The sequence below is a fragment of the Podarcis erhardii genome (genome assembly GCF_964252035.2).
Source record: "Podarcis erhardii genome assembly, chromosome: 5".
NCBI lineage: Eukaryota > Metazoa > Chordata > Lepidosauria > Squamata > Lacertidae > Podarcis > Podarcis erhardii.
The window spans coordinates 61,738,369-61,764,881 of record NC_138509.1 but is presented as its reverse complement, the minus strand read 5'-3'; the positions used below and the strand labels follow the sequence as shown (position 1 = coordinate 61,764,881).

General features: G+C 42.1%; 1 protein-coding gene across 22 annotated transcripts in view; it reads left to right on the top strand.

Annotated features, from left to right (window-relative positions):
• The window catches only part of KIF1A (kinesin family member 1A), a 119,407-nt gene that overhangs the window by 80,905 nt on the left and 11,989 nt on the right, over positions 1-26,513 (top strand). For 7 of the 22 annotated variants that reach the window (XM_081864591.1, XM_081864585.1, XM_081864580.1 and 4 more), the window contains 11 exons: positions 2,012-2,097; positions 3,212-3,350; positions 4,671-4,839; positions 5,373-5,463; positions 6,353-6,471; positions 7,046-7,101; positions 10,090-10,198; positions 11,534-11,600; positions 12,905-12,989; positions 14,179-14,284; positions 19,157-19,183. In XM_081864591.1, the coding sequence (XP_081720717.1) occupies positions 2,012-2,097; positions 3,212-3,350; positions 4,671-4,839; positions 5,373-5,463; positions 6,353-6,471; positions 7,046-7,101; positions 10,090-10,198; positions 11,534-11,600; positions 12,905-12,989; positions 14,179-14,284; positions 19,157-19,183 (1,054 nt within the window). Of the gene's footprint in view, positions 1-2,011; positions 2,098-3,211; positions 3,351-4,670; positions 4,840-5,372; positions 5,464-6,352; positions 6,472-7,045; positions 7,102-10,089; positions 10,199-11,533; positions 11,601-12,904; positions 12,990-14,178; positions 14,285-19,156; positions 19,184-24,426; positions 24,451-26,513 lie in introns of all 22 variants that reach the window. The other 15 variants (XM_081864592.1, XM_081864581.1, XM_081864578.1 and 12 more) reach the window with 3 other exon arrangements.

The window sequence follows — 26,513 nt, the reverse complement described above, 5'->3', positions numbered from 1 at the left end:
TAAGGGTTACAACTGAATGTGTGAACTGACTCCACTGAAGAGCATTTTATTTGATGTATAAGTTTTCTTTGTGGTACTTGATCTCTAATGCCTTCTAAACATTTATATTGTTTTCTTTTTATATGATTTTATAAATTGCATTGGAGGCAATGATTGCCCTTCCAAGATAGTGTGCAGAATTTCATAAGGTGTAAATATATGATCATCCAGTCAAACTCCCTTAAAGCTGAGCAGTAGCAATTAATTAATCACAGTGATTAATAGAAGGTGGACTTAAAAATGATTGAAGATCCTGTTTTCTGAGAGAACAAGAAATAGGTACAGCTCACCACTTCTAGTTGCAGTCATCCAGTGAAGCATGCAGCCATCAAGTGAAGAATATACAGCAGCCCTGTGTTTCAGCCTTTGTAGGTGATACATAATAACACAGGTCCCTGGAATTCAGGCCAATTGAGAAGCTTCTAGGGACCAGGTTGAGTCCATCCAGTTGCCTATCTCTACCTTATTACACCAGGGCAGTGTAATATCCCAAGCTAGTATGCTGTGAGCTTCTTCCATGCATAGCCCAGACATGCAGTATGGTTAACATCAAAAAATATGGGGGAGTGGGGAACTGCTGCTAGATATGCTGTTTTTCAAGTGCAGAAATCACTGGTATGAATCCTCAGTGTCCATTGTATTTCTGCACCAGTTGGGTTCACCTTGATCTATAGGAATGAATGTATATCCTATCTTTATCTATAATTAGTACAAACATAGGCACATTGTTTCAAAGATTTCTAGGGTTATTCTGCATTGCAGCATGTCACAGCTCATGCTGTCATATTACTGCATATATTGATTTTACTGAATTCATACATAACCATCTACACCTTTGCAACTATAACAGAAGTGACTCTGTGTTTTAAATAGTTGTTCTATGCCCAAAAGACTGTTCCTGGACTGTGTAGGTGTGCCTTCTCTGCATCCTGTTCATGTATAGACTGGGTGTTTGTTATTACTCTATAAAATATTTTAAATTAAATGTTTACATAACATGTGTATTTCAAAGCATCGTACGGAGAAATGCACAACCCCATGTCTCTGTCATACAAGGAAAGAGCAATTTAAGCATATCCTGCAAAATTTCACAGGGAGCCATCGGTCAATGAAATAAAATGCAATGCCTTATAAGCCAACTGCATTTCTCTGGAGGTGCAGTCACAGTTGTGCTGGGCTAAAATAAGGACAGAGCAGCTTGTCCAAAAGATGGTAACTTTGATGGCAAAGAGATGGATTAATTTATGCTTTCTGTTTCCACATTTTTCAGCATCATGCTTAATTTTAGCAGAGGCATTTGCTCTTCCTTGATGTAGTGAAACTTAGACCATCTACTGTTTGACTTCCAGTGGTACCTTTCCTCATTCATTTGGATGATTCAAGGTGCATCCAGACAACCAACCATCCCCACTTTTTATATTTCTTTCCTCACAGTGTGGTTGGATAATGGTATTCATAGAAGAAATTTACCACATGCAAAAATAAACGTGGAGTGATGCCAGTCCAAATGCAACCACACTTGGTGGCTGACTGTATTTGCCCTGTACAGTTCCCTAGCGCCTTCTTGTGGATTAGAGTGTTGTACTAGGAATGGGGAGACCCAGGTTCAAATCCCTCCTCAGCCATGAAGTTCTCTGGGTGACTTTGGGCTATTCATTGTCTCTCAGCCGAACACACCTCGCAGGATTACTGTGAGGATTTAATGTGAGGGGGAGAACCTTGCATGCCCTCTTGAGATGCTTGTAGGAAAGGTGGGATAAAAGTGTACTCATAAGAAAATATAAATGTGAAAAGATAAGTGAGCAAAAGTGCAATCCTAGGCATTTCTACTGAGAAGGGAATCCCACTGAGTCCAATGAGGAAGTGGATATAGGACTGCAGCTTAAGAGTTCCTGGCTATGGCTCTCAATCTGTTGGGGAGTCTGAGCTTCTTTTTCCTTACTATAACCTCTTGATGCCTTCCTGTTTCCAGCTGATGAAGAAGCACCAGATTATGGCTCAGGAGTGCGGCAATCTGGAACAGCCAAAATTTCCTTTGATGATCAGCACTTTGAAAAGGTATGCTATGAAAGACAGAACTAGCTGAGCATCATGCCAGATCGTTGATCACACTCAGCACTTGGACCCAAACCTAACTGGTTATAAATGGTTATTAATTAACCAATTTGCTGTGCAGATTCAGAAGTTTCAGAGGGCTCAGTAGTGTGGCAAAGTAATGTTGGTCTCTAGAGACTACTTAGAGTCTGAGTTACAACAAAGCTTGTTGTCTCTTCTGTTTTAAACTACCCTGCTCAATTGTATGCCATACCTGCTGTTCTTTGTAATTTATACCCAAAGCTAAGCAAAAGATGGCCTAAATTTACATGAATTTACATATATTAACATATGGAAAACAGAGCAGGCTGGTTTGTTTTTTCTGAGTGACATGGAAACATTAGCAACCTCTGAAGTCTTAGATTTCAGCCCAGATTCTATGAAATGTTTGCTATTTAGCAGCAAATACTATATCAGATTATTATTGATAAATATAAAGCTCTGTACAAGTTTTTTCCTCTCTCTCTTCCTTGATCATATTTATATTTTATTTCTACCTTGTCTGAATAAGAGAATACAGTATGATACAAAAACAGAGAACAAAAGGAGAGACACAATATAAGGGACAGAAGAAACTCCAACAGCACTGCTAAATTTCAAAACATTGTGAATTAACATCTCCTACAATTAACTACAGTTCTCTACAAACTTAATCAATTTAGACAAGAAAATATCCTGCCTATAGGTTTGATCCTTAAATATAATATAATAAGATAATTTGGCAATTGATGTATAATCTCATATTTTGTTCTGCTATTTTTAATAGATGGCACTATGGCTGTTTATTCTCTTGCTTATAAAATTCTAACAGCTGAGAAGAGATAAGTTAGTCTATATGTTCTCATCTTACTGAACTCTTTTAAGTTATTTAATAATGGAACTTCATAGCCCAGGAGTTCCTCTCTTCTTAGATCAGCTGGTTTCACTTGCATCTTGAGCTTGACTTTGCATTTCCCTAACCTCACATTTTTAAAAGGAGAACAGCAAAATACACCACTGCAAGGGAAACCTAATGACACCACCCAGAACCATCATACATTTATCTTGTATTCTTTTCCTATCCTTTGTTTCCTTATAGTTCCAGTCTGAGTCCTGTCCTGTGGTGGGAATGTCCCGCTCTGGAACTTCACAGGAGGAGCTGCGTATCGTAGAGGGACAGGGACAAGTAACTGACATAGGACCATCTGCAGATGAAGTCAACAACAACACCTGTGCAGGTGAAGGGGGGTTTTTAGGTCAGAAAGGGGTTGAGGAACTGTGTGCATAGCTGCAAAAGCCAAAGATTTGAGCCCCTTTTTGGAGCTCCTCATAAAGAGCATTGGAAAGCTACATCAACAGCCACTCTATATTTTCTTGTGGTTGAAAACAGTGAAGCAAATGAGATTTAAAAAGAAGAAGAATGTTTTTTAAAAAGATAAGGCTTCCAGGACACTTCCAGACCATTGCTATTTTGGGGTGGGATTCAGTCACATGCCAGGACATTCAGGTTGCACAATTAAAGTTCATTTGGCACTCTTGCTCAACAAACCCGCTTCCCCTCGGAATCTGACTTTTTGCGAGGAAAGTGACTGAAAATGCATGGAAAGTGTGGGATAACATTTGCTTGACACTACACGGTATCACTCGGAATAAATGCTCAATAAACAGTGAGTGTGGTCTAACCTTGCAGACTTTGTCCAAACAAATCAGTATGAATGCACAGTAAACAGGTTGTCTGGAAGCAAAACCTAGTGTGTGTACAGACTGAGAGAGGAAAAACATTGTATTGTGTGGCCATGTTTCTGTTACGTTTGATATGCTTTTTCCTGGCATCACTCCCACTAACACTAATGCACTAATGGTGCATGCTGACAAACACAGAGCCCAACTAGGCTACTGAGAAACAGTAGGGAGGTATCAGCATTTTAAGGGAAACCCTCATGTTAACAGAAGTACATTTTTTAAAAAACACACACAAAGAGACAACCTTTTTCCCCAAACAGTCCAATGAGGACTTAGTATGCTCAATAACTTCAGAATATTAGGTTCCAGTAGGAAAAGTAAACAGAGAACTGGTGTGAGAGAATAGAGTGCTCTGACTGAGCTTGTTACAGCTTTTGCTATCCTGGAGGAAAGTTAGCCAGATAGCAGGAAACATGGACAGGAATGCTCCTACTAGGAGATGATAGACACTACAGCATGTTACTGAAAGTTCCACTTGTGAGAATTAGCAACCTAGGAGGCTGCTTTCTACCAAGTCAGATCTTTGGCCATCTAGCCCAATATTGTAAACACTGGCTGGCAGCTGCTCTCCAGGGTTTCAGGCAGGAGTCATTCCAACCTTACCTGGCAAAGCCATAGAATTCAGCTGTTGTGCCCACCGTGCTATTTTGTACAAGAAAGTCCACCAATGGGACAAGCAAGCTTTTTCCTTCCAGTGTCCAGGACGCCTTCTTCTGCTCTCACTTTGATGTGTGCACCATTTAGGATATGAGGAAGCATCTGCTTTATACCAATGAGGAAATGTCCTTTATAACTTTAATATTCTATTTCTCCAGCCACCCCTGAGGATCTTCTCCTGGACAGTTCAGAGAAGTCTGTGGTGGATGGGCCTTTAGAGGCAGCCCTTGAGCACCTGAAGCTGGGCAGCATCTTCACTTTCAGAGTGACAGTTTTGCAGGCATCTAGCATCTCAGCAGAATATGCAGACATCTTCTGCCAGTTTAAGTGAGTTACAGTCTTTCCTTCTCTTTTTGCCCTTTACCCATTTCAGATAACCTTAGGAGATTGTAGTTTCTCCACCCTTTGCCCTTCGGTGGCTATCCCATTCTTTTCAGATGGGAGAACCTAGATTGACAGAAGTTGATTCCTGACAGCCAAAATGTTTTAGCATTTAAAAGGCTAAAGGATGAAGGTTAGAGTAAAGATATCAGACCTTCCTTTGGTGGAAGCCATTAATTATTACAGGAGAAGAGGAGGACAGCAAATAACTATGAGGGATCCCTGCATGATAGAGTGAGGAACCCTTTGAGGATTATCCCCCCCCCTCATGTCCTTGTCCTACTGGCCTTTCAGTATGTGAGTGCCCCCAACAGGAACGTAGCACTCAAAGTATAGGAAGCCTCAGTGGTGACCATCAGACCTCAACTGAGCTAGTGTTTAATGGTTTCTGCCTGTGTAGCAATATGCAACTATGGAACATACCTGTGATAAATATATTTAATAACAACAACAACAATAAAACTTGTATTTCTTCACAGCTTTATCCACCGCCATGATGAGGCCTTCTCCACAGAACCCTTGAAGAACACTGGGCGAGGCCCACCTCTTGGCTTCTATCATGTACAAAACGTAAGTATAGAATCTGAGAAGGCTTCATTTTGACAACTCCATGGGCAGCGCCTGCGTCCAGGGTGGAAATAGCCTCTGGTAGAGCAGATTTGTGATTGCCATAGAGATGGTATTAATGGTGACACCTTTAATGTCAGGCAACAGTACTTGAAACAGCCTGATTGACAAGGATATGAAAAAATACATTGTTCTGGAGTCAGGGTGCCGTCCTTATACGAAGAATGAAGCAAGCTGTTCATTTTGTGCATAATTGGTGACCTCCTTCTGGATGAAAAAGAGCCATCAATAACAATGATTGCCATTCAATCTGAAAGCTGTATTATAGGCATATTATAGCTTGTTAACTATAATCTGTATTGCATACTTCTATGTGCTGCAACAGCAAACAAGTATTCAAGATGAGGCACAACCATTGCACCAGCACATCATGCCCTGTGTCGCATGCTGTACTTGCTGCTGCTTCTTTTTATCATTGGTATAAACACTTGGAATTTGCAAAGTGCTTTGCAATCTTTATTGTGTTCACCCTCATAAGTCAATATCATTACCATCACACAGCTAGAGAACTGAGAGGCCATGACTTTACCAGATCAGTCTATGGCAAACGTAACATAAAAACAGGACTAGAGTCCTGCTGAATTCAACCAATGGCCATCTAGTTCATGTATAAATCTGTGAAATAAAGTAATAAAAATCTGTGCCCAAGTACCGCTTTTAGTTTATAATTTTACTAAGGATTTTCGTAGTAGCAGTAGTCGCACTGAGTGCCTTTCATTTGCCATGTAACCAATGTTAACCCTAAAATTTGCTGAAATAAATAAGTGAATGGAACCTTGTAGATATTCTGTTTCAAATGACTTTTCTTCTTCTTTTCTTTCCTGTCTCTCAGATTGCAGTGGAGGTCACCAAATCTTTCATTGAGTATATCAAGAGCCAGCCAATTGTCTTTGAGGTGTTTGGACACTATCAGCAGCATCCTTTCCCACCTCTCTGCAAGGATGTCCTCAGGTAAGTGTCACCTCCACAACAACTGCCATTGTCATAGAATTAATCTCTCACTGGCTTTGGGGTTTGCCCTACTTTAGCCCAGATTACGTCCATTTTATAATACGAAAAGCTTGTGGCTGTAGCAGTAAGGACATTGGGGCTCTCTTCATTGGCCTTATTTTGATCAGGTTCATGTGTTCAGTGATAAGGATCGATGGTGCATTTTTAGAACTGCCTTGCAGTTTGTTGTATGTTAGAACAACTAAAGCATGCTCAGGTATATCATCCAAGCCAGGGAATTGTATAAGGGCAGATGCTGCTGTTACATTTACATTGTTAGAGCTGAAAAAGTCTTGGTCTGGTCAGAGTACAAGTCTGACACTCAGCTGGACTAGACAAATCAATGCTGAAGTCTTGGTTGCAACTTCTGATTCTTGGGTGGGTAAAGAGTTGGAGCAACTGCTTAGTAGCCTGTCAGCTCATGTTCAGGTCCTATTATTTGACCAAGCACAAATTCCTATTGGGCCTACGTTGATATATTCTAATTTCTTCTCCCCGTGTTCCCTTTTTAAAATTAGTGTTTCTTTCTCTACAGCCCCCTAAGACCATCCCGGCGTCATTTCCCTCGGGTCATGCCATTATCCAAACCAGGTAGGAGAGAAATTGCTTTTCATTTAGCATGATTGTAAATAGAAATGTAGGAAGCAAAAGGATAGGAGAAGCAGCTGCAGTCTCATGGAATGGCTGCTACCAGGGATGAAAGAATGTGATGGAGCAGGTCTCTCAGCAGAGCCAGTGAAGTGACCTGAGCATGCCCCATAGCTGTGGCATATTGAATACCCCCCATTTTAAGTGGGGGGGGGGGTCTTCTTTTTTGCTCAGAAGCTGTATGCTGCTTTGTTCCAGCAATTGAATATTTTCTAAGTTGTTGCCTTTTCCACAGCTCTCTCTAGCAGTGAGGCTAAACTTGAGCTGTGCACGCACCATACATTTAGAGTACACTTAAAGCACAAAGGAACTCCCCTCCCTCCCAAAAAAAATTCCTAGGACCTTAATTTGTTAACGGTGCTGGAAATTGTAGCTCTATGAGGGGTAAACTACAGTTCCCATGATTGTTTGGAGGAAGCCATGTGCTTTAAATGTATGGTGTGCACGCTGTCTAGGCCTGCGTCATCCCTTTCTTTAATCACTATAGATGGTTTGTTGATAACACGGTGATATCCACGTACAGCATTACTGTCACCAGTATGTATCACCCCCACTTCTAAGTATCTGTCTAACGTGATAAATGCTTGGCTGGCTTCCTCATTCTTCCACATTGTGGTTCTGAATGGCACACTACATTTTAAGGCTATAGGGGTTTGCAAGCACTGGATGAGCTGCTTATGTATTTTGTTTAGGCTGCATCATGTTTCTGTGCATAATTGTTTCATATTGTATTGTGCTCTCTGTTTGCCTCTCTGTTTCCCTGGTGAAGAACAAGAGAGATCCCTCCTGATGATTAAGGGTCTGATACCCAACGTGCTTGCTGGCCAGCTCCTGGAAACATTCTCTGGACACATGTTGTATGCTGCCAGCACAGCCTCCTCTTTCCTCATCAGAGAGGGGGAGGATTCCAGCACCACACCATCCCTCTTACTTGGGAACTGTGTTGTGAAAAAGGCTCAGAAGCCTGGTTGGTCCCTGGACAAAGCTTTGGAAGGCCCAGACTCAGGGATCTTGACTTGGAGGGCTCCTGAGAAAGGCACCAATGCACTACTGAGGACAGGAAAAAAGGGGACAACATAAAGCAGTGTAATTGCATTGCTTTCTGTTCCCAAGTTTAGTTTGTATAGTGTCTTGAATGAATCCACAACATATGTGAGTCCCTCACAGGATGACTTTGATCCCTGAGTCAACGGGATATTCCATTCTGCTGTGTGCAGTGTTCTATGTGATTTCCTGCTACCTCTTTCTTCTGAGCTCTCTCTCTCTCTCTCTCTCTCTCTCTGTGTGTGTGTGTGTGTGTGTCTTGTGCTTAGATTTATTTATGGGCTGTTAGTGCAGCTCAGGGGATTCAGTGATGGTGTTGGGCCATTCATTCCTCTCTTAAATAAGGGGCGAGGAAACCTGTGGCCCTCCAGATGTTTCTTGACTACAACTCCCATGATGTTGGCTAGGGCTAATGGGAATTGTGGCTGTCCTGATGCTGTTGTACTCCATGTTCCCCATACCTGTCCTCAATGTTTGGCCACTCCCAATAGATTTGAAAATGCTTAAGGATAGGGATATAAATGCATATAAATCCATAACTGTACACAGCACCTTACAGAATAGTATTGGGGGGCGGGTGAAAGCAAAGACAGAATACCTAACTTGAGACATTTGCAATTTCACCAGTGAGGAACACAAGTAGAGGGAAATGAAAAGTTCCACTTGAGATGCCTAATGGGATTGATTTCTGGAGTCCTAGGACATGGTACAATAGATCTCCTCAGGATGTCTCAAAGTTCAGGCATGCAGAATTGCTGTCTATATGTATGCTAGCCGACCACAATATTTTCCAAACATCCACTCCAGAAGAAATGCCTCTAGCTCTTAATAATATGCTTATTTACCTACGTGGTTCTTCTTTTACACCACTTAACAATGCCGTGAGCATTAGCCATCCCCCTTTCTTTGTGTGTCTTGTGTCTTTCATGAAAATCTTTAAGCCCAGTTCTTGTTTGTCATTCAGAGAGACTGCATTGCTGATGAAAACAAACTAAGACTTTGTTTTCATATATGTGGGTCTGCTGATCTCAATGCAGGAAAAGATGTGTTTTGTGTGTGCTTATGCATTTGCTTACAGAGCCCCATCCATCTTCTTCTTTGTATATCTGGGTCCAAAAGCCTTCTTCAAATATTAATGGATCTTACCATTTACTCTCCCTAAATTTTAGATAGTAAGTGTTGGTGGTACTGACTGTCCTGCCCTTGCTGTGCTGTAGGGCTTGTCCATATTTGAGCATTATTTAGCTGTTAATCCACCCACCCCCCCATTTGAATTATACCTCTGCATTTTCAGTTCATACCAATAGGAGTTCCCTTTTGTGTTTGCCCCCACCTTCTTCTTTGTTGGTTCTATTATGCCAATTAAATGCTATAAAGTTTTTAATGTGGTTTGCTTGTGATTTTGTGCAAATTTGAGAGTTCCAAAGAAAAAATATAGATAAGGCTATGCTCCTGCATTCAGGAGTACTTCAGAAATAGTTGGGCATGAAAATAAATGAAAGCGTTAAGAAAATAGCGGGTGTGAAAAGGGGAGTAGCAGAAAATGATGATTGATCCACCTACACCCAAACCCTGAAACAAATATTCTGAAATCCCAAGTGCGATTGTTTGGAGCCTGATTCCCCCCCCCCCCAAAAAAAATAAATTATTGGATCATCCCCATTTCAGGTAAACCTGAATTTGCAGGGGGGAAGCATTGAGATTGGTGTTCTTTAAGGGTAACACCATGTGGACTACATAAATCAAATAGGAATGCAAACAGCTGCATACATACTGTAAACTCCAATGTGGACAAGCCCAAGTTGTGAAGCTAGTCTACAATCTGAGAAGATAGGGCTTGTTTGCCCTTATCTTTGGCCTCTAATTCCATTTTTTTTTCCTTTGCAGTGCCTGCAACCAAATTGAGTGCCATGACAAGGCCCAGCATTGGCCCCTGCCAGTGCAAGTATGATCTGATGGTTTTCTTTGAGATCTGTGAGCTTGAGGCCAATGGCGAGTAAGTGTCTGTATTTGTCAATGGATCAGTGGGATGGGGATAGCTTTCTTTTCTAGGAGACATAATTTGATCATCTTACCTGAAACTTGTCTTAGGAATGATTTAGGAGACTTCTTAGGAACATGCTCATTTAGTTCTCTCATTCTTTATTTTGCTGAGTTGTGCACATGCATAAGAAGAGCCCTACTGGATTGATCCAAAGGCTGCAAGTTAGAAACAAGCTATATATTTGCAAAGCATTCCACAGAGAATTTGGGATACAAAACCTGTATGTAAAAGTCAAGCTGTGGGTGAATAGTTGCCTAATGAGATAAGAGTATATATTACTGTATATCACAAATAATTACTGTACATCACAAATAATTGAACTGAGTATCCTTATGCCACTATGGATAGAATAATCTTAATTTTTGTTCTCTCTGTTTCTCATTTTTCCAAACTTTAATTCAGTTCTCTGCATTCTGCAGCAATTTGCAATTCCTTCCCACCAAAATAACCCTAATGTAAATTCACTGACATCTTAGTGAAAATTTCTCCTAAGAAATACATTTTTGTATGCAGTTTTGACTAATATACACATTTTTGCAGTCAGTTTCCCTTAATACAGTATAATGCATTTCTGCGTGTTATTCCCCCCCCCCCCAATATTTTCATTTCCCTGCCACCCTTCCCTTAATGTATACATTTTTGTAAACATTGCTTGGGAGAACTGCATTGCAAAATTTGGATAAATGCAGGTTTTGAAGGTTAGCTGTGCTTTGGTTCACATATTGTTTCAGAAATTGCAAAATTGATAGATTCAGCTTTAAATGCATACTGCATCAAAATTCTCCACCATCCCTACATGCCACACAGTATGATCATACCCTTTTTCCTGGGTGTGGTCTGTGCAGGATCAAGAGCAGTTTGCTGCCTTAATCCTGCATGCTCTCCTGCTGAGTGACTGTGAAGCAGTCTGAAAGCTTCTCTCTGTGTGTTTCCCTGGTTCTTATCTGCTTTTGCCCTTCTCCCACAAGGCAAAGGATAGACTGATGCAAATAAACCTAGCATAGACCCTGAAGTTGTGGGGACCACTGTGGTGTGTTCTGTAGCAATCGTCCCTGTCTGCAATGTGGGGCCTTTGATGGGATGCGGGCTCAGGGCATCCCATAATACAGGCTGAATGCATTTGGTGCAGATACAATGTTCAGTGAACTTGTTCAAAAAATACAGGCATGGTAGCATGGTCAACACAGGCAAGGATCTCTAAGAGTGTGTTTCACTTACACTGTTTGGGGGACTTGGTGCTGTGGGCTGACATTCCACATCCTGTCTCACTGTAGCTTTCTTTTATAGCTACATCCCTGCTGTTGTGGATCATCGTGGAGGAATGCCCTGCCATGGAACATTCCTTCTGCACCAGGTATTTTCTGCCCCAATATCCAAGCTCATTGGCTCTTTTCTGTAATGATATTTTTGTTAGGTTCAGTTCTACATCCAAAAATTACTGGAGGTGGGTAGTGAAACACCGATAAAAATACAAGCCTCCTGCCATGTTTAACTAAGCATCTTTGGGCACAGACCTGGAATGGCAGACTCTGGAGACACATGAGACACATGAGGTGCATGAGATGGAATGGGGTGGGGATGCTAAGACAGTTAGGAAAAAAGCTCTCTCCTGTCAAACAATAATCTCAACTGCTGCCAGAGACTGGAGAGAGCTCAGAGCCATGGCCTGGGGTGGCTAAACAGGATTCAGAGGAGCAGGAGGTTCTGGCGTTATCTCCCAGAGCCATGTGATGCCTCCCCTGGTGAGAACAGGTGCACCAACCCCAATGGAGTGTGCACCTGTAGGCTACACATTTTTGCAAAACTAATTCTTGCTAATTAGGTGTGTGTCCCATCTTGGCAATCAAACTTGTTGGGTTTAGAACTTTGTGTCCTGATATGGGACTGTTATCTGGCCTTGCTCCTAGCTTGGTTAACTTCTTCATTCCATTTGTAGGAGCCACGAGACTGAGTTAGCACTTGCTCACTGCTGCACCTTACGCTCTCACTCTACTGGTTTGCCATAAATTTGTTTTTCATGCTGAGCAGTACATAGAATCTTTTGTCAGGAAAGGAAACGGGAGAGGTTCAGCTGTGCTCTGCACTGCATATTACCTCCTTTAAAATGCTGCCTCCTTTTTCTTTTCTTTTTTAAAAAGTACGGTATTTTTATTGCTTTTCTTCTTATAGGTTAAACAACAGCACATATGCAACAAAATATACCCTCCCCCTTAGTAACTATGATGCAGCACAGTGCAATAAAAGAGGAGTAACACAGAATCAAAATTGAAAGCAGCCAAAAGTTTTGATATGCTGTAGGAAGTCCCCTGCTGTATATCTTGCTCATACGCATAATAAAGCAGTGCCCAAATGACCCTTTTAAATGAGGTTATCCTCAAGACAAACTGTATTTATTTGCCTATCTTGGCAAAGTACTTGTCAAGAAGAGGGTGTGGGAACTATGTGGCTAGCACTGTAGATTGCCTAATTTAGGGGCCAGTTTATAAGAGGCAACCTGCTGTAGGAGCCATGTCCTTCTCCCTCTCTTGGCCAATAGTTTTGCCCCTGTTCATGCACATATCCTTTTGCAAAGGGCAAAACCCACCCACTGCTGCTCATTGCTTAGCTGAAGTTCTCATAACCGCTGCCTCCTTTCTCTTTGGGCATGGTGGATGACAGGGTATCCAGAGGAGGATCACCGTCACCCTGGTGCATGAGACAGGGAGCCACATTCGCTGGAAAGAAGTGCGGGAACTAGTTGTGGGTAAGTAAAGCTTGTGTCTACCCTTTCATGTATCTCCTAGCCAAGGGGGTGGAGTCTCAGGCCCAGGAGCGCAAAATGACCTCCCGGGCTTCTCAAAATGCACCCTGGGCCATGTCGTCTCATGGGTCTGGCTTTGTGATGGGCTTGGATGTGATAATGCGGATGGTTTGCCTAGATGGAGGGTGAAGATGTGTGGATGTTGTGTGTGCAGGGCTGAAAACCTCGTGGCTTTTGTGCGACTGGAATGAACAGGGCAAGGGTGGTTCACTTCCATTGGAACTGGTAGGGCAGAAGGCAGGAAGGCCAACAGGAAGTAGAGACAGAACCAATGGCAGGCAGAACCAACTCACTTTAGTTTTGTCTCTGTTCTCCTCCCTGCCGAATTCTACAAGGGCGGCCCTGAGTCTTAAAGAGTAGAAAGCCGATAGCTGGTGCCACTCCTTGGGCTGATTGTAAGTAAGAAGTCAGGCAGGTGGGTGTTAGATGAGGCCAGATGGAGGTTAGTGGGGCAGTGCCCTAGCTCCAGCCTTCACTAGTACAGGAGTAAGAGTCACATCCATTGCTCTGCTAATTTTTGCCTCTAGCCCCACCCACCAATGGCATGTGGCTCCTGGAAGGTTCCCCATGAGGGAATGAGTCTGAAAATGGTTCTCCACCCCTGTTGTGGCCAAATGGTTGCCTGAACCGAGCAGCCCCTTACTCCCATTGACTCCAGAGAGGTTTATAGACACAAATGCTATGTGCTGAGCATCAAAAGCAGTGCTCCGAGACCCTAAGTAGGCCCCTGAGCATTCTTACTGACTTGTAGACAGTCTGTACTTTGGAGATCTGTGTCTTTTTCTGGTATGTGGTGCAGTGAAAACCATTCAAAATGGTATTTATATATTGTGAGGAGCTATTCTGCCCCTAGAACCTCAGGGGCTGCGAGGCTACTATATGAGGGAATTTATGTTGCTTATGCAGGCAGATTTTGAGAAGTCTCCAAATTATAGTGGTGTGGTAGGCTTGCTGCCTCTTATTTGTTCCAGGGCAGCATGGATCTGTATAGTGAGAGAAACAAAAATGTCACAGCAATATGATTTTCTTAATAGCTACTGCTTGACAGGATCACCTCATTGATAGGCTGAAAAATATACCTGCGTTTGAGTTCCCTCGGGAATAAAGTGTATGTGGTGTTTTCTGCTTTTAGGTCGGATTCGGAACACCCCAGAAGGAGATGAATCCCTCATTGACCCCAACATTCTGTCTCTGAACATCCTGTCATCAGGATACATCCGCCCCTCCCAGGATGATCGGTGAGTCTGGCCACAAAGCATGCTCTGCTCATTTAACCTGAGGCAAACATGACCTCCCTGTAGATTTTCAGGGAGTGTATGTACCTAAATATATATTGAGGGGGGCATTTCTCTGAAAGCCCCACCCCTTTACTGCAGTACGGACACCCAGTGAGCTAAAGCCATGCTGAGGCTAGCTAAGTAACAAGACTACAGTGTCCAGGTAGCAGAAAGGGAAAGCAACAGTTGTCCAAATTATTTTCCCCAAGCATCCCTCTGATTGAGAAGAGTTTTACCAGGCTGGTAACAAAGATTCCAGCCAAACAGGCCTAATTTTTCCTGTTTGGCCTTGGCCATGAACATCCCTCACCTTATCACTGAATGTCCAGTGAATTAGAACCATATCAGAAGCTACTTTGTACTAGGCTCAGACTATTTGTCCATTTAGCCCATAATTGTTTACTATGACTGACAGCTTCTCTTCAGGGTTTGAGGCAGAGATCTCTCCTACCACATGCTAACCAATATTTTAAACGGCCACACATAGAATCTGGGACTTTCTGTGTGCAAATATTGTGCTCTACCAATAATCAATGGTCTTACCCCATACATACAGAATTTTTGGCTTTGCCTGTGGTATGCTCTTCCTTATACATTAGCAAAAATCACATTATTGCCTATCACTGCTCCTTATTCATGCACTTAGAGCTGGTTTTCTGGGGAAAAGATAGAACAGGATTGTTGAAAGTTGGCACCAGCTGCTTGGATATGTTTTGCTTCCTTGGAGCTGGAATAGCAATGCTTGCACCAAGCACATTATCACCAGGGCAAATTCAGAATATGCTGGGACGCGGGTGGCGCTGTGGTCTAAACCACTGAGCCTCTTGGTCTTGCCGATCGGAAGGTCGGTGGTTCTAATCCATGTGACAGGGTGAGCTCCCGTTGCTCTGTCCCAGCTTCTGCCAACCTAGCAATTCAAAAGCATACCAGTGCAAATAGATAAATAGGTACCGCTGCAGCGGGAAGGTAAACAGCGTTCACGGTGTCCTGTTGTGCCAGAAGCAGTTTAGTCATGCTGGCCACATGACCTGGAAAGCTGTCTGTGAATAAACGCCAGCTCCCTTGGCCTGAAGCGAGATGAGCTCCGCACCCCATAGTTGCCTTTGACTGGACTTAACCAAGGGTCATTTACCATTACCTATTATTATTATTATTATTATTATTATTATTATTATTATTATCATCCATTCCATTTCTATATCATTTTATATTTAAACAAAAATATCTCAAAGCGGTTTACAACACATTGAAACATCAAATAAAAGAATCCAGAATAAAACATTACCGAAAAAAGTCAAATATAAAGTATAGATTCAAAGCAATATAATGTAATTATCTTAAATAATTCAAAACAAAACATTACAAAGGAGGTCAAGTATAAAATGCACATTAAATAAAACAGTATAATTAGCAAGAAAATAAAATATTATCATAAGCATAGAACATATCTGCTGCTGTTGCTGCCCATCCTGTGAACGGTGGTTCATGGCAGGAGACGGCTGTGAAAGCTCAAGCTCAATGACCTGGGTCTGCACTAAGACAGCCAAGATGGTAATGCATTGTAACAGTTATAATTCATAAGATGAAGGACTGAGTTTGGTTCCATGGATGGGGTACTCACGCTACTATGTCAGGAGAACAACAGGCAAGAGGCAACACGGCTTCCAATCTCAGTTTCTTTCACTTTTTTGGGTGGTGGGTGGGGAATATCCCTTTCCATGTCTCCTGTAGTTGTGTGGCTACTCCATTTTTACTGAAGCATCCCAGGCTGGTCCCTCAATACTCATCTCCATTCGGACATTTAACATAACATCATTTATCCTGACCCTCTGGCAAAAAACCCCACTCATCACGAGCTTGTATAGTTGAGCTGTGAACGATTAAAATGGGGTTGCGGACGAGGCAAGGTGTTAGTATGTGATGTGAAAAACAGAAGCTGCCGAAGAAATGCTGGAAGAGAAGACAGATTGTCTGAGGTGAGTTACCCTAGGTCAAAGGTTATGCAGTAGGGAGGTTCACACAGCCTGCTCTCCAGTGCTGAAACAATGGGAGAAAGGGATTGTGGGGCCACACAGGCTAGCTCTGCCCTTTTCCTGTGCTGTCTGAATGTTTGGATGGTGGGGAAGCATTTCATCAGGCTTAGCTGTGGCTCACGTCAGTCATGGAGGCAAGGCTAGCCCATAGCTTATACCCCCTCACCCATTTTTTCAACACTGCAAGGAAGACTGGCATGTGAACTTCCTAATGTTAACAAAAGAGCAAAGACTCTTTTTAGTATTCAGCTCTAATGGAGTTTCTCTTCCAAATAAGCAAGCAATATATAAATGACAAATAAAGTGAAATGTTAAAAAACCTGTTAAGTTGTGGGTGAACGTATCAGAAGACACAGCGATTCTTCAAACAGCTCTTCTTTATTCACAGGCCAGAACAGAACTGAACTGAAGGGTTCAGTCAGCCTGCTTATATAGAGCTCCAGTACAATGTAACTGTAACAATTTTCTAAAACTATCCAATCACTGAACGTCACTTTCAATCCCTTATTTGCATAACTATCTACAGTATCCCCCTGCTGGCCCAGGGTGAGAACTTCAGTACATAACAAAACCAAGGAGTGGAATTCCATGTTGTGCTATGATGAACATTCTGTCGGCACAAACATTGCAGCTTGCCATACGGAACAAGCCCCCCACTCCCATGTGCTGTTCTGGAAATTTTGCTGACCCCCTTGAGCCAATTTTGGGGTACTGTATGTGGGAGGAGGGGGGGAAGCCTGTTGCACAAGCAGAAGTCATTGTGCAGGGGTTCCAGTGATGGGGCTGATTAAGTGAACCCAACCCAGAAAAATCAATGAAAGGAGGGCCAACCAGCATACAGCAGTGTCTCTCTGAAACAGTAGCTACTAAAAACCTGCTCCACGGATTAAGAGGGAGGAGATGCAGTTATGGAAAAGTATTTCCAAATGGCAGTTTCTTTAGCAATAGACACTGCATGCACAAGCAAAATAGGAAGAACCTCACAGCAAAAGTAACTGCTATCATGAGTGTTCAAAGTGATCATTCCTAGTTTTGCTCAACAGTTGCTGCTCCCCCGTAACAATCTTGTGAGTACATTTGGCTATTAGCGATAAACACAGCAAACCTGGTTTGCAAGTGCCCAGCTTGTTGGCATGCCAGCCACCTGCAAAAGTTCTAGGATCATTGAATAAAGCTGACATTAAAGATTTTCTGTAGTTGTATGGTGGATATTGATCAGTAAAATAACTGAGTCATCCTGGATGTGCAGTCCATTTAGGTAATTCTGCATATTGGATTGGATATCTCTACTGTGGGGATGGGGGACCAGTGGCCCTTCCAGTGTTGCTGGATTACAACTCCCATCTTCCCTGGTCACTGGCCATGCTGGCTGGGGCTGATGGGAATTGTAGTCTAGCAACACTGGAAAGTCACATGTTGTCCACCCCACTGTACTGCATATTCTGGGAATGGATTTTTCTGCTTCTTTCTTACTCAGACTCTCAGCAGAATACTTGAAAATGACTTTTCAAATCAACTAGCAAAGCATTCATATGCTTTAGGACATGTTTGGGTTGTTTCATTTACAACATTTATCAATTTCTCTGGCAAAGCAGCATAACTCATTAAAATTCATTTTTTGAAGAAAGCAATTAAAACTCAAAAGTGTCAAGAACAATAAAAAGGTTTATCCTGGGTCATGAACCACCTTTCAGGTTGCTTGGGGAGGGATAGGAATCACATATACAGAGCATTCATGTTTTGGTTCTTCCTCTCTGGATCTGTGCCTGGCATAAGAGCATTATTCTCAGCTGCCTGCATGGATGATAACTGAATTGTTGGCTGATGCCTCAGAGTTTGCTAGCAGGATGGCCAGATTTTGCAGGAGGAGGAGGACAATCTAGAGCAACTGAGGAAGACAATGGACCATCTTCCAGAGTCCCCACCCTTCAGTTCTGCATGGGCTCTGGGGGCTTGCTTTGGGTCTTGATGTTGCTGAAGCGAGAAGGGTGGGAACCTATCTAACCCATCATGTGAACCTTTTGCTTCTGCTCACTGCTTTGCTATTGTGTGTTACCTAGCTGCCTTCCCAAAGACCAAATAACAATATATTTTGGTCTCATTCCCTCTATCCCCCGGCCACTGAAACCTCTATGAGACTAGAGAAGGTTCCATTGCCTTCATTCTTATAAATGCAGTGAAGAACTTGGAAACTCCTTGTTGCTATGGCATTAACCCCCGCCCCCCAATGTGTAGTGGTTAAGCATGAATTAACATGGACAGAATGGCCTCGGGGGCTCATTCGGGCCTTAATAACTTTATTGGGTGATGGTTGATGCAGTTATGTTCCAAGAACTCAAGGTAAATCCTAGTGCAATAAATGAGGCTGGCATCACATGATTCAAATCTCAATACCAAGAGGGTAGTCCTGTTCCTTACTACATTTGTATTCAAGGTGGGATACTTGGGCTTTGCTCACAAGACCACTGTGAAATTGGGTAGGCAGGCAAAAAGTGATGCACCCACTGGACTTCATGACTATACCAGGATTTGCTCAGTTCTCCCCAGTTCAGGCCCCAATATTCGGTGTCAGTGTCGGACACTCACTCACTCACTCCACTCACTCATAATGGTTGTGATATTGGATGCTTTGCTATTTTCTACTGCAGCTTTTTGTGGCTTGCCAGTGGGCAGAGAGAGGTGCTGTTTATAGGGCTTGGGCTTTTGAGGAGCTGCACTATGGAACTGCTGCTACTGCTGCTGCTGCTGTTACCACCCATTTGAACCCACACTAACCATGTGATTGTTTGTGTTTTTGCAGGCAGTTTCTTGATTCGGATATGCCTAGGTATTATTTGTTCCCCTCCCCATTTATTTATTTATTTGACCTCCTCCCTGGTGCCCCTACCCAAGTCAGCATTGTGGTCACCAATGCTACAGTTGGAACTTCCCTCCACCCACTCAAATACACCAGCTTCTTTCTCCTTCTCTTCTGTATCATTGGGCTTTTTGTTCCATTTTGTTCCTTGGGTCTCTCTCCCCACCCCCTTGTTTGGTTTCCTTTTCTTCTTTCTTTCTTCCTTTATTTTTTTTTTAAAAAACAGCTCTCTTTAAAAAAATAAATTCTTGTAAATCTATGTTCTTTTTTTGGCTGGTTTTACTTTCTGTTTTGCTGCGGTTGTGATTTTTTCTGACATCTGCCAAAACTATGCTGCCCCACCCCTTGTCCATGCTGAAGCCCCTTCCCTTGCTCCCAGCTCTGGCACGAAGGCAGTTTGGATAGCTGTGTGCTGATGCAGGCTGCATGAGAAGCTGGGCTGGGTGTGATGAAAAGAAGGGGAAGGGGGTGCAGGAGAGCCATTGCTGTGTGAGAGATGAGGAAAGAACCTAGTTTAACAGGCTTTGTGGAAAGGAGCCTTGTGATAACAGCTTCTGTTAAAACTGTTTGGCAAAATGCAGCTGAACAAACTCAAGCATTAAATGGTCTGCAAGTTTTACAATGATTGGTTTGCACGTAATGCTAAGCCAAACAGTGGTTTAGCACAAATGTGCTCCTCTTCCAGTCCTGCTGCTGCACTGCTGTTGAGCCAAGCAATTGTTTGACTTAGCATGCTGTCTAAACCTTAGCTCGTGGTTTGGAACACTCCATGAGCTGTAACCAAGGTTTGTTCTTGGTTTGCAGTTCTGGAGGAGACAAACCAGGAGTCTGGGTTCAGATGACACACTAAACCAAACCTTAACTCACAGGTGCAGCAGGACTGGAAGAAGAGCAAGGTGTCTGCAACCTCCTCTCCAGAAGCTTGCACACTTGTGCATTCACACTGAGCCATGGTTTGGCCTAGCACTGCATGCAAACCAAGCCAGCGGGAATGGTTGACGTTTAGAATATTATCCAAGGTTGGACAATCTTTACATACAATCTGAAAACTGTACTTAACTTTGGAAGACTTCCTCCTTCCCCTAAGGTGTGTTTGGGATTTCCCTTTCTATTTAGAGCCAAGGAAGAGAATGCTGAGAAAATGGGATTGTGGATATCAAGGTTTGTTTTAGTTTACTGGTTTTTCTGAATGAATTCTATTGAGAGCCCAGGACTTACCGGTAGTTCTTGGCTGCCTTGGATTTGCAGAAGTCAATAGTCCAGCATGGGCAGAATAGGAATAAAATGAGACCTTTCTTGCTTACCTTGATTGCAAGTCATTTGCAGATATTTGATTGATCTGAGGTGTCTCTAGGGATTGTGGTTATGCTGAGGCACATGCTTATTGAGCTTCTATTTCTGAAAGTTTGGTACAAAAGTTGTCATTTCAGGGAAGTGTAGATAGGCTAAGAAATAAATTTCATGGAGTAAATGGAATAAACTGGACTATGCTAAGTGTCCTCTGATTCCTCTGGAGTAACTATTCAGTCTGCCGGTGATGATACAAAGATAGGCTAAGAAATAAATTTCACGGAGTAAATGGAATAAACAGGACTATGCTAAGTGTCCTCTGATTCCTCTGGAGTAACTATTCAGTCTGTTCCAGAAGTCCGTTCTTAAACCAAAGTGTTCTTAAACCAAGGTGTGCTTTCCCATAGCAGTGGGGGACTCAATTTACACCAAACAAGAAGTGGAACATGTTCTGCTTCCAAGGCAAAGTTCACAAACCAAAACACCTACTTCCTGGTTTGCAGTATTCTTAATCCAAGTTGTTAATAAACTAAGCTGTTCTTAAACCAAGGTGCCACTGTACTACCCTTGTATACTGTACAATGATGCTGCAAAGCAATAATATGTGGTTTATTGCTTACATGTGGCCTATTTAATGAGCTCTCTGATTGGTGCCAGGCACCATTTTGTGCAGGTAGTCATTATAGAGGTATAGCAGTCCAATAAATAATGATATGCCATCCAGTCATTCATTGTTATCACTAGCCTGGCCTTTAACTCCAGGGAATAAATGTACTTCCAGAACTCAGAGACCGTCAGTGTTTGGCAGATACCTAAGAACCAAATTAGACATGTGCAGTTAGGCAGCCCATGCTTAAGGCAGGGGTCTATCTATTGTTAAATAACAATACATATCAATAAGTGTTAACTAATAAATAGATTCAATCTTCAGATTCTGCCTTTCCGTCTTGGATAGAAATGGAAGTATCCGTCAGCTTCAGTTCTCTGAGCTTCTCATTTTTTCCATTCCTAAATTTGGGTCCCAAGATTTCTGCAGCAATTTGCAAATTTTCTTTTTAAAAATCCACATGAAAGTTAGCCAATATTTCCTAACAAGCACAGTTCTGTATGCGGCTTTGACTAATGTAAGGCTTTTGCAAGCAATTTCTCCTAATATAATGCATTTATGTATAAATTTCATGAATATATTCATTTTATGCATATCATCATCATCATTGATTAAATAAATAAATTTGTATACCACCCTATACCCGCAGGTAAATGAATTGTTGTAAGCATTAGCTAGTTGGAGAATGGCATCTCAAAATTGAGATGCATGTGCATTTCAAAGGATGGCTATATATTGGTTCTCATACTGCTTGAGAAAGTGTGAATTTGATAAATTCAGCTTTAAATGGGAAGTGGATTTAATTGATCCCCAACCCTAGCCTTAGTAACAACATTCCAGAGCTCAGTTCCTTCTTCAGCAGTTCTGTTTGTTTCATCCACTGTGTTCTATTGCTTGTTCCAGGTAGCTTGGTGGAACTATGTTCCATTATTGGTTTGTGTGTGAGCTTGGGTAATGTTCTCCTTGGGATGAACTTGACAGTTGTTGTGTGTATTTGGTGTTGGGAAGGAACTTTTCCCAGGTCTGATAGACTTTTAGCACTTCTATGTAAATTGAGACACCAGCTGATTTTCCTCCAACAATTGATATTTACCAGTATTTATTGCTATATCTTGAATTCCATATCTTGCTATAGCACCTTTGCATGGCACACCTTGCTTGCTCCTTCTCTTTGTTTATCAGGGCATGCTGTAATCTGGACCAGAAAAGTTGATCTTTTTCAATTTAGCAGCACCATTGCTCATCACAGTTCAGTGTATAGTATGTTTTAATTCAATGATTCCTAAACCTTGCTGGTTTAAGACCAGAAGGTTATCTCATGTTGGCTTCAGTTTCACAAAGCTGGGAAATAGGAAGTGATGCCTGATGTCTTCACAAGCATGCCTCCATGATCAGTGACAATGTTGTGCAGTGTCACAAATTGTGCTTGCTTACGACTTGCTCTCCATGTACCCTCAAATTTCCTTGGTCTTTCAGGCCCAAATCCAGTTGAGGAGGATGGATTGCCAGGGACCAGCAAAGATGCCCCACATTGTCCTAGTCCTGTATTGCCTTACGAAGCAACTTACTCTATTGCTAGAGGAACCCTCCTGTGCAGTGAACCACCCTTGTTTAAAGCAGTAGCTGGCAGCATGGGTTAAGCTGGCAGTGAGAATGCTCCCTCTTCTATTACCATTCTTATGCTGGCTCAACACAGAGGTGTTTTTGTGTAGCACTACAGTAAGGCTGTTCAAGAGATTGAGGTGCAAGTTCATACTCATAGCTTTCCAGATCCACCATAACAGCTCTATATAATTCAGACTGGCTTTGATTCAATAACTTCTCTAAAATGTGACCTGCAAATGACCAATTGAAGAAACTTTTGATAATACATTTTCCTAACTCACTACCTTGGATACTTGAGTGTAAATTCTAGACTAGATTATAGAATTTAAAGCTTTATTCTCATCCTTACCATCTGACTAGCAATGTATTTATGTGTGAGCTAAATTGCCTGTTGAAAAAATTGCAACTTCGCTTATATGCAACTTCTGCTTGATAATATATTTCTAAATTTTCCAAATTGAATACCAGATGCTTAGGAAAGTGATTGTATTAGTAATATATATTTCTGGTGTTGTCAAAGGATCCAATAATTAAAGAGCACACACATACACATTTCTTCTTTTCTAGTGTATCAGTGTAGACAAGCCCATAACCTATGGAGTAGGGTTGAAGTTTATTGTTGAGTGAATGAGTCTAGGGCAATGGATGAACACCCAAGGTTCTCAGTACAAATATCACATACAATGAATGAAGTGACATAATCAGAATTCCATGCACTTAGCCCCCCAGAATTGCCTTCCTTCATCTTAACTTCTAGATTTGAAAGTCATACTAGTGGCATTCCCATTAAGTTCTTGACAGTGCAAAATTCTGTGTTCTTCTTTTAAAAGGAACCCACAACCTCACCTTCCCACCCCCACCACATACAATATTTGCTTAGCAATGTGTTTTCAGTGATTCATTTGTATTTGGCATGTTTTCTTTGGAAGAGGGCTGAAAACTATTGTTTGTGCGAATTTCACCCAGAACCCCTTTCTGCTTTTACCTTGCTCAAGTCATTTTAGTCCATTTTTCACACTGTGAATCAAAATCTTGATAAGAATTACGCTCCACTGAAAACAGTCTTGATCCTTGATCCCCTAATGCAGGGGAAGGGAGCCTAGCTGGATGGACACAGATATTAGAAATTCAACTAAAAAGTGAAAGGAGAGTGTTGAATACGCAAAACTATGTTCTGAATTTCATTCTGTGACCATGCTCTTCTACCAAGAGAGGGCACTTCCAGATCGACTGTTCACTTATACAAGATGAGGTTATTATCCTGCAGTTTCTAGTGCTAATATCCTGTCACTTTTCTCACCAGAAAAGGTCTGATAAGAAAATTGCCCTGGAAAGTGCAGGATAACAACCACTAGCTAGCAATATTGTATAACGTCCATGCAAACATATCAAGATTAATGCTCAATAAACAGGCAATGTTGTAAAGCCTCTGTGCAAACGTGTCAGGATCAATGCTTAACAAACAGCTGGTCTAGAAGCTCCCAGAGTGAAGGGACAATAGTATTTTTGCTTTTCATTTGTTGCCCACCTTTACCAAATTCACAACAATCTATGGTTGCACTCTGTTCAAATCACCATCTACCCCATGTAGCTGCCTCTCTGGGTAGCTTTCCACAGGGCACCATATAAACAATGCTTTCTGACATTTTGATTTCTTTGTGTATGTGTGTATGTGTACATGTGTTTGTCTTGGGTTGCCTTCCACTTATAGCATTTCACTGGGAAATGACACTAGGTATTTCTACCTCACTTTACTCTCACACACTTGCTTGATCTATTCCCTCCTTCTCTTTTCTCTTTCTCCTCTCCCTTGTTTCCTCTTCCCTTTTCCTCTTCCTTTCCTAATCTTTTTCCTTCCTTCCTATTGGAGTTACCTGTTCTCCCGTGGCTTGTGTCTCCGTGATCTTGATCTCAGCTCTTTCAGTTTGGTTTTGGCAAGATGCTGCGACTCTCAGTGTCAAGATGCAATGTTTAGAATGGGATAGAAACTGTGCATCATCAACTAATAGTCAGATCCTCTTTAACAAGAGTCAACAACTATTTCTGAGAGGTGGACCTACTATAATGCACAATCTTCCCAAGAGGAGACTTGGCTTCTTTTTTAAAGAGACTTCTGACTATGTTGATATGAGTGTTGGTGAGCTTTGAAAGTGGAATGTCCATGTGGAAATGTTTTTGAATCACGAGGATGCTCAGACACATATTAAAGTCCCAGTATTTTGGTCACCTTTTTGAATGTAGTTTCTGGCATTTAGTGGCACAAAAATGCTGAGCCAAAAAGGTTCCACCAAAGGAATGCCATCATAATGGGAAAGGCTACTGAAAGGGGATGAGAGTGACGTTTGGGTGTCTGTATATCCAGGATGGAGAACCATTTTCAGCATGAGATCTGTTTTAGCTCATGAGCAGCCTTCTGGGGACTGCATTCCAGTGGTGGCGGGCAGGGCCAAAGGCAGATGTGGGCAAAACCATGGTTGTGACTTTTACAATGGGCTACGAAAGCCAGAGGGTTCTATGCACAAACACCGCACGACCATCTCTCCATCCTCCATCCAGGGAAACAAGGAATTGTCATCATTCAAATAAACATTCCAGCAAGGCAAAGAAACTAGAAGAGGGTGTGTGGCCTGGGGAGAATCCTGAGAATCTGAGGGAGAGGCTTGGGAGGGCCACATTCATGTCATCAGAGCTTACATCTGCTTTGGTGCCTCCATTATGCAAAACTGAACCTCTATTTCATGTGTGGTGATCTTTCTGGAAACCCTGGCTTCCTCAGTGGGATAGTATGTCACAGTACTGGTAGACTATCTCAGTTATTGTTCTCAAAAGACAATCTGGGTGTGTTTTTTAATAGGGCCAGCTAAAAGACCACACTTTTCCCCATACTAAACTCAGGTACCTTATGTACCTAATTTCACAAAGCAAGAAGTAGTTCTGAGATATCAGTAACCAAACAGGAAAAGGCTAGGGTATGTTAGGTCTGGAGAGAATTATATCTCCCTATCATTCAGAGTCACAATACTCCCTATAAATCAGAGATTGGTGGAATAGTCAGTTTTCTTCTGGAGCTTTGGTGACTGTAGCTGTATGTGGGAAATGAACTTCAAAGAGAATTCACTGAAAGCACTTTTATGAACATATCAAACTTTTAAGGTCTGCAATGCCAAATGCTTCTGGAGAGATGGAACTGACTGCAGCACTGAGCATCCTCACTCTTTTCTTTTCTGAACATGCTTGCTGAAAATTAGTACCTCCTTCCTGTGGAAGGAAGATAGATTGTCTGTGTGCTATGTTTGACTGAAGAGATATGGCCCTGGAGTGCTTTAGACAAAATCTGAAAATACCCAATTGTTTCAGGGATCAAGAGAAGCTCTCTGTTTTCGTATTGCTTTCCTCATCTTTCCCCTTGACTCTTGCTTCCTTTCCCCTTGCCCACATTCACTCTCAGAGGGCATGTTTAAATTACACCCCAAGATAAGTATGGAACAGATATTTGGCTTTACCATGGCAATGTAAGCAGAAACATGTGACTTTTCTGCTAAGCCATAATATTTACAGACAACTTGAAACTTGTTTATTGCCAATTCTAGATGAGAGAATGCCACCTGCATGCAACTTTCTTTCTATTACTGTGTCCCTCTTTCTATGTCTTTCTGGCACCCCATCATCTCATGGCTTAAATTTTAACCTTAAAACATACCCCAAATCACCTCTGCTCATATGCAGTATTAAAAACAACAACCATGAATTCACAGCACAGAAGTTTCCCTTGAGGATTCCCACAGATGCCTTCACTAT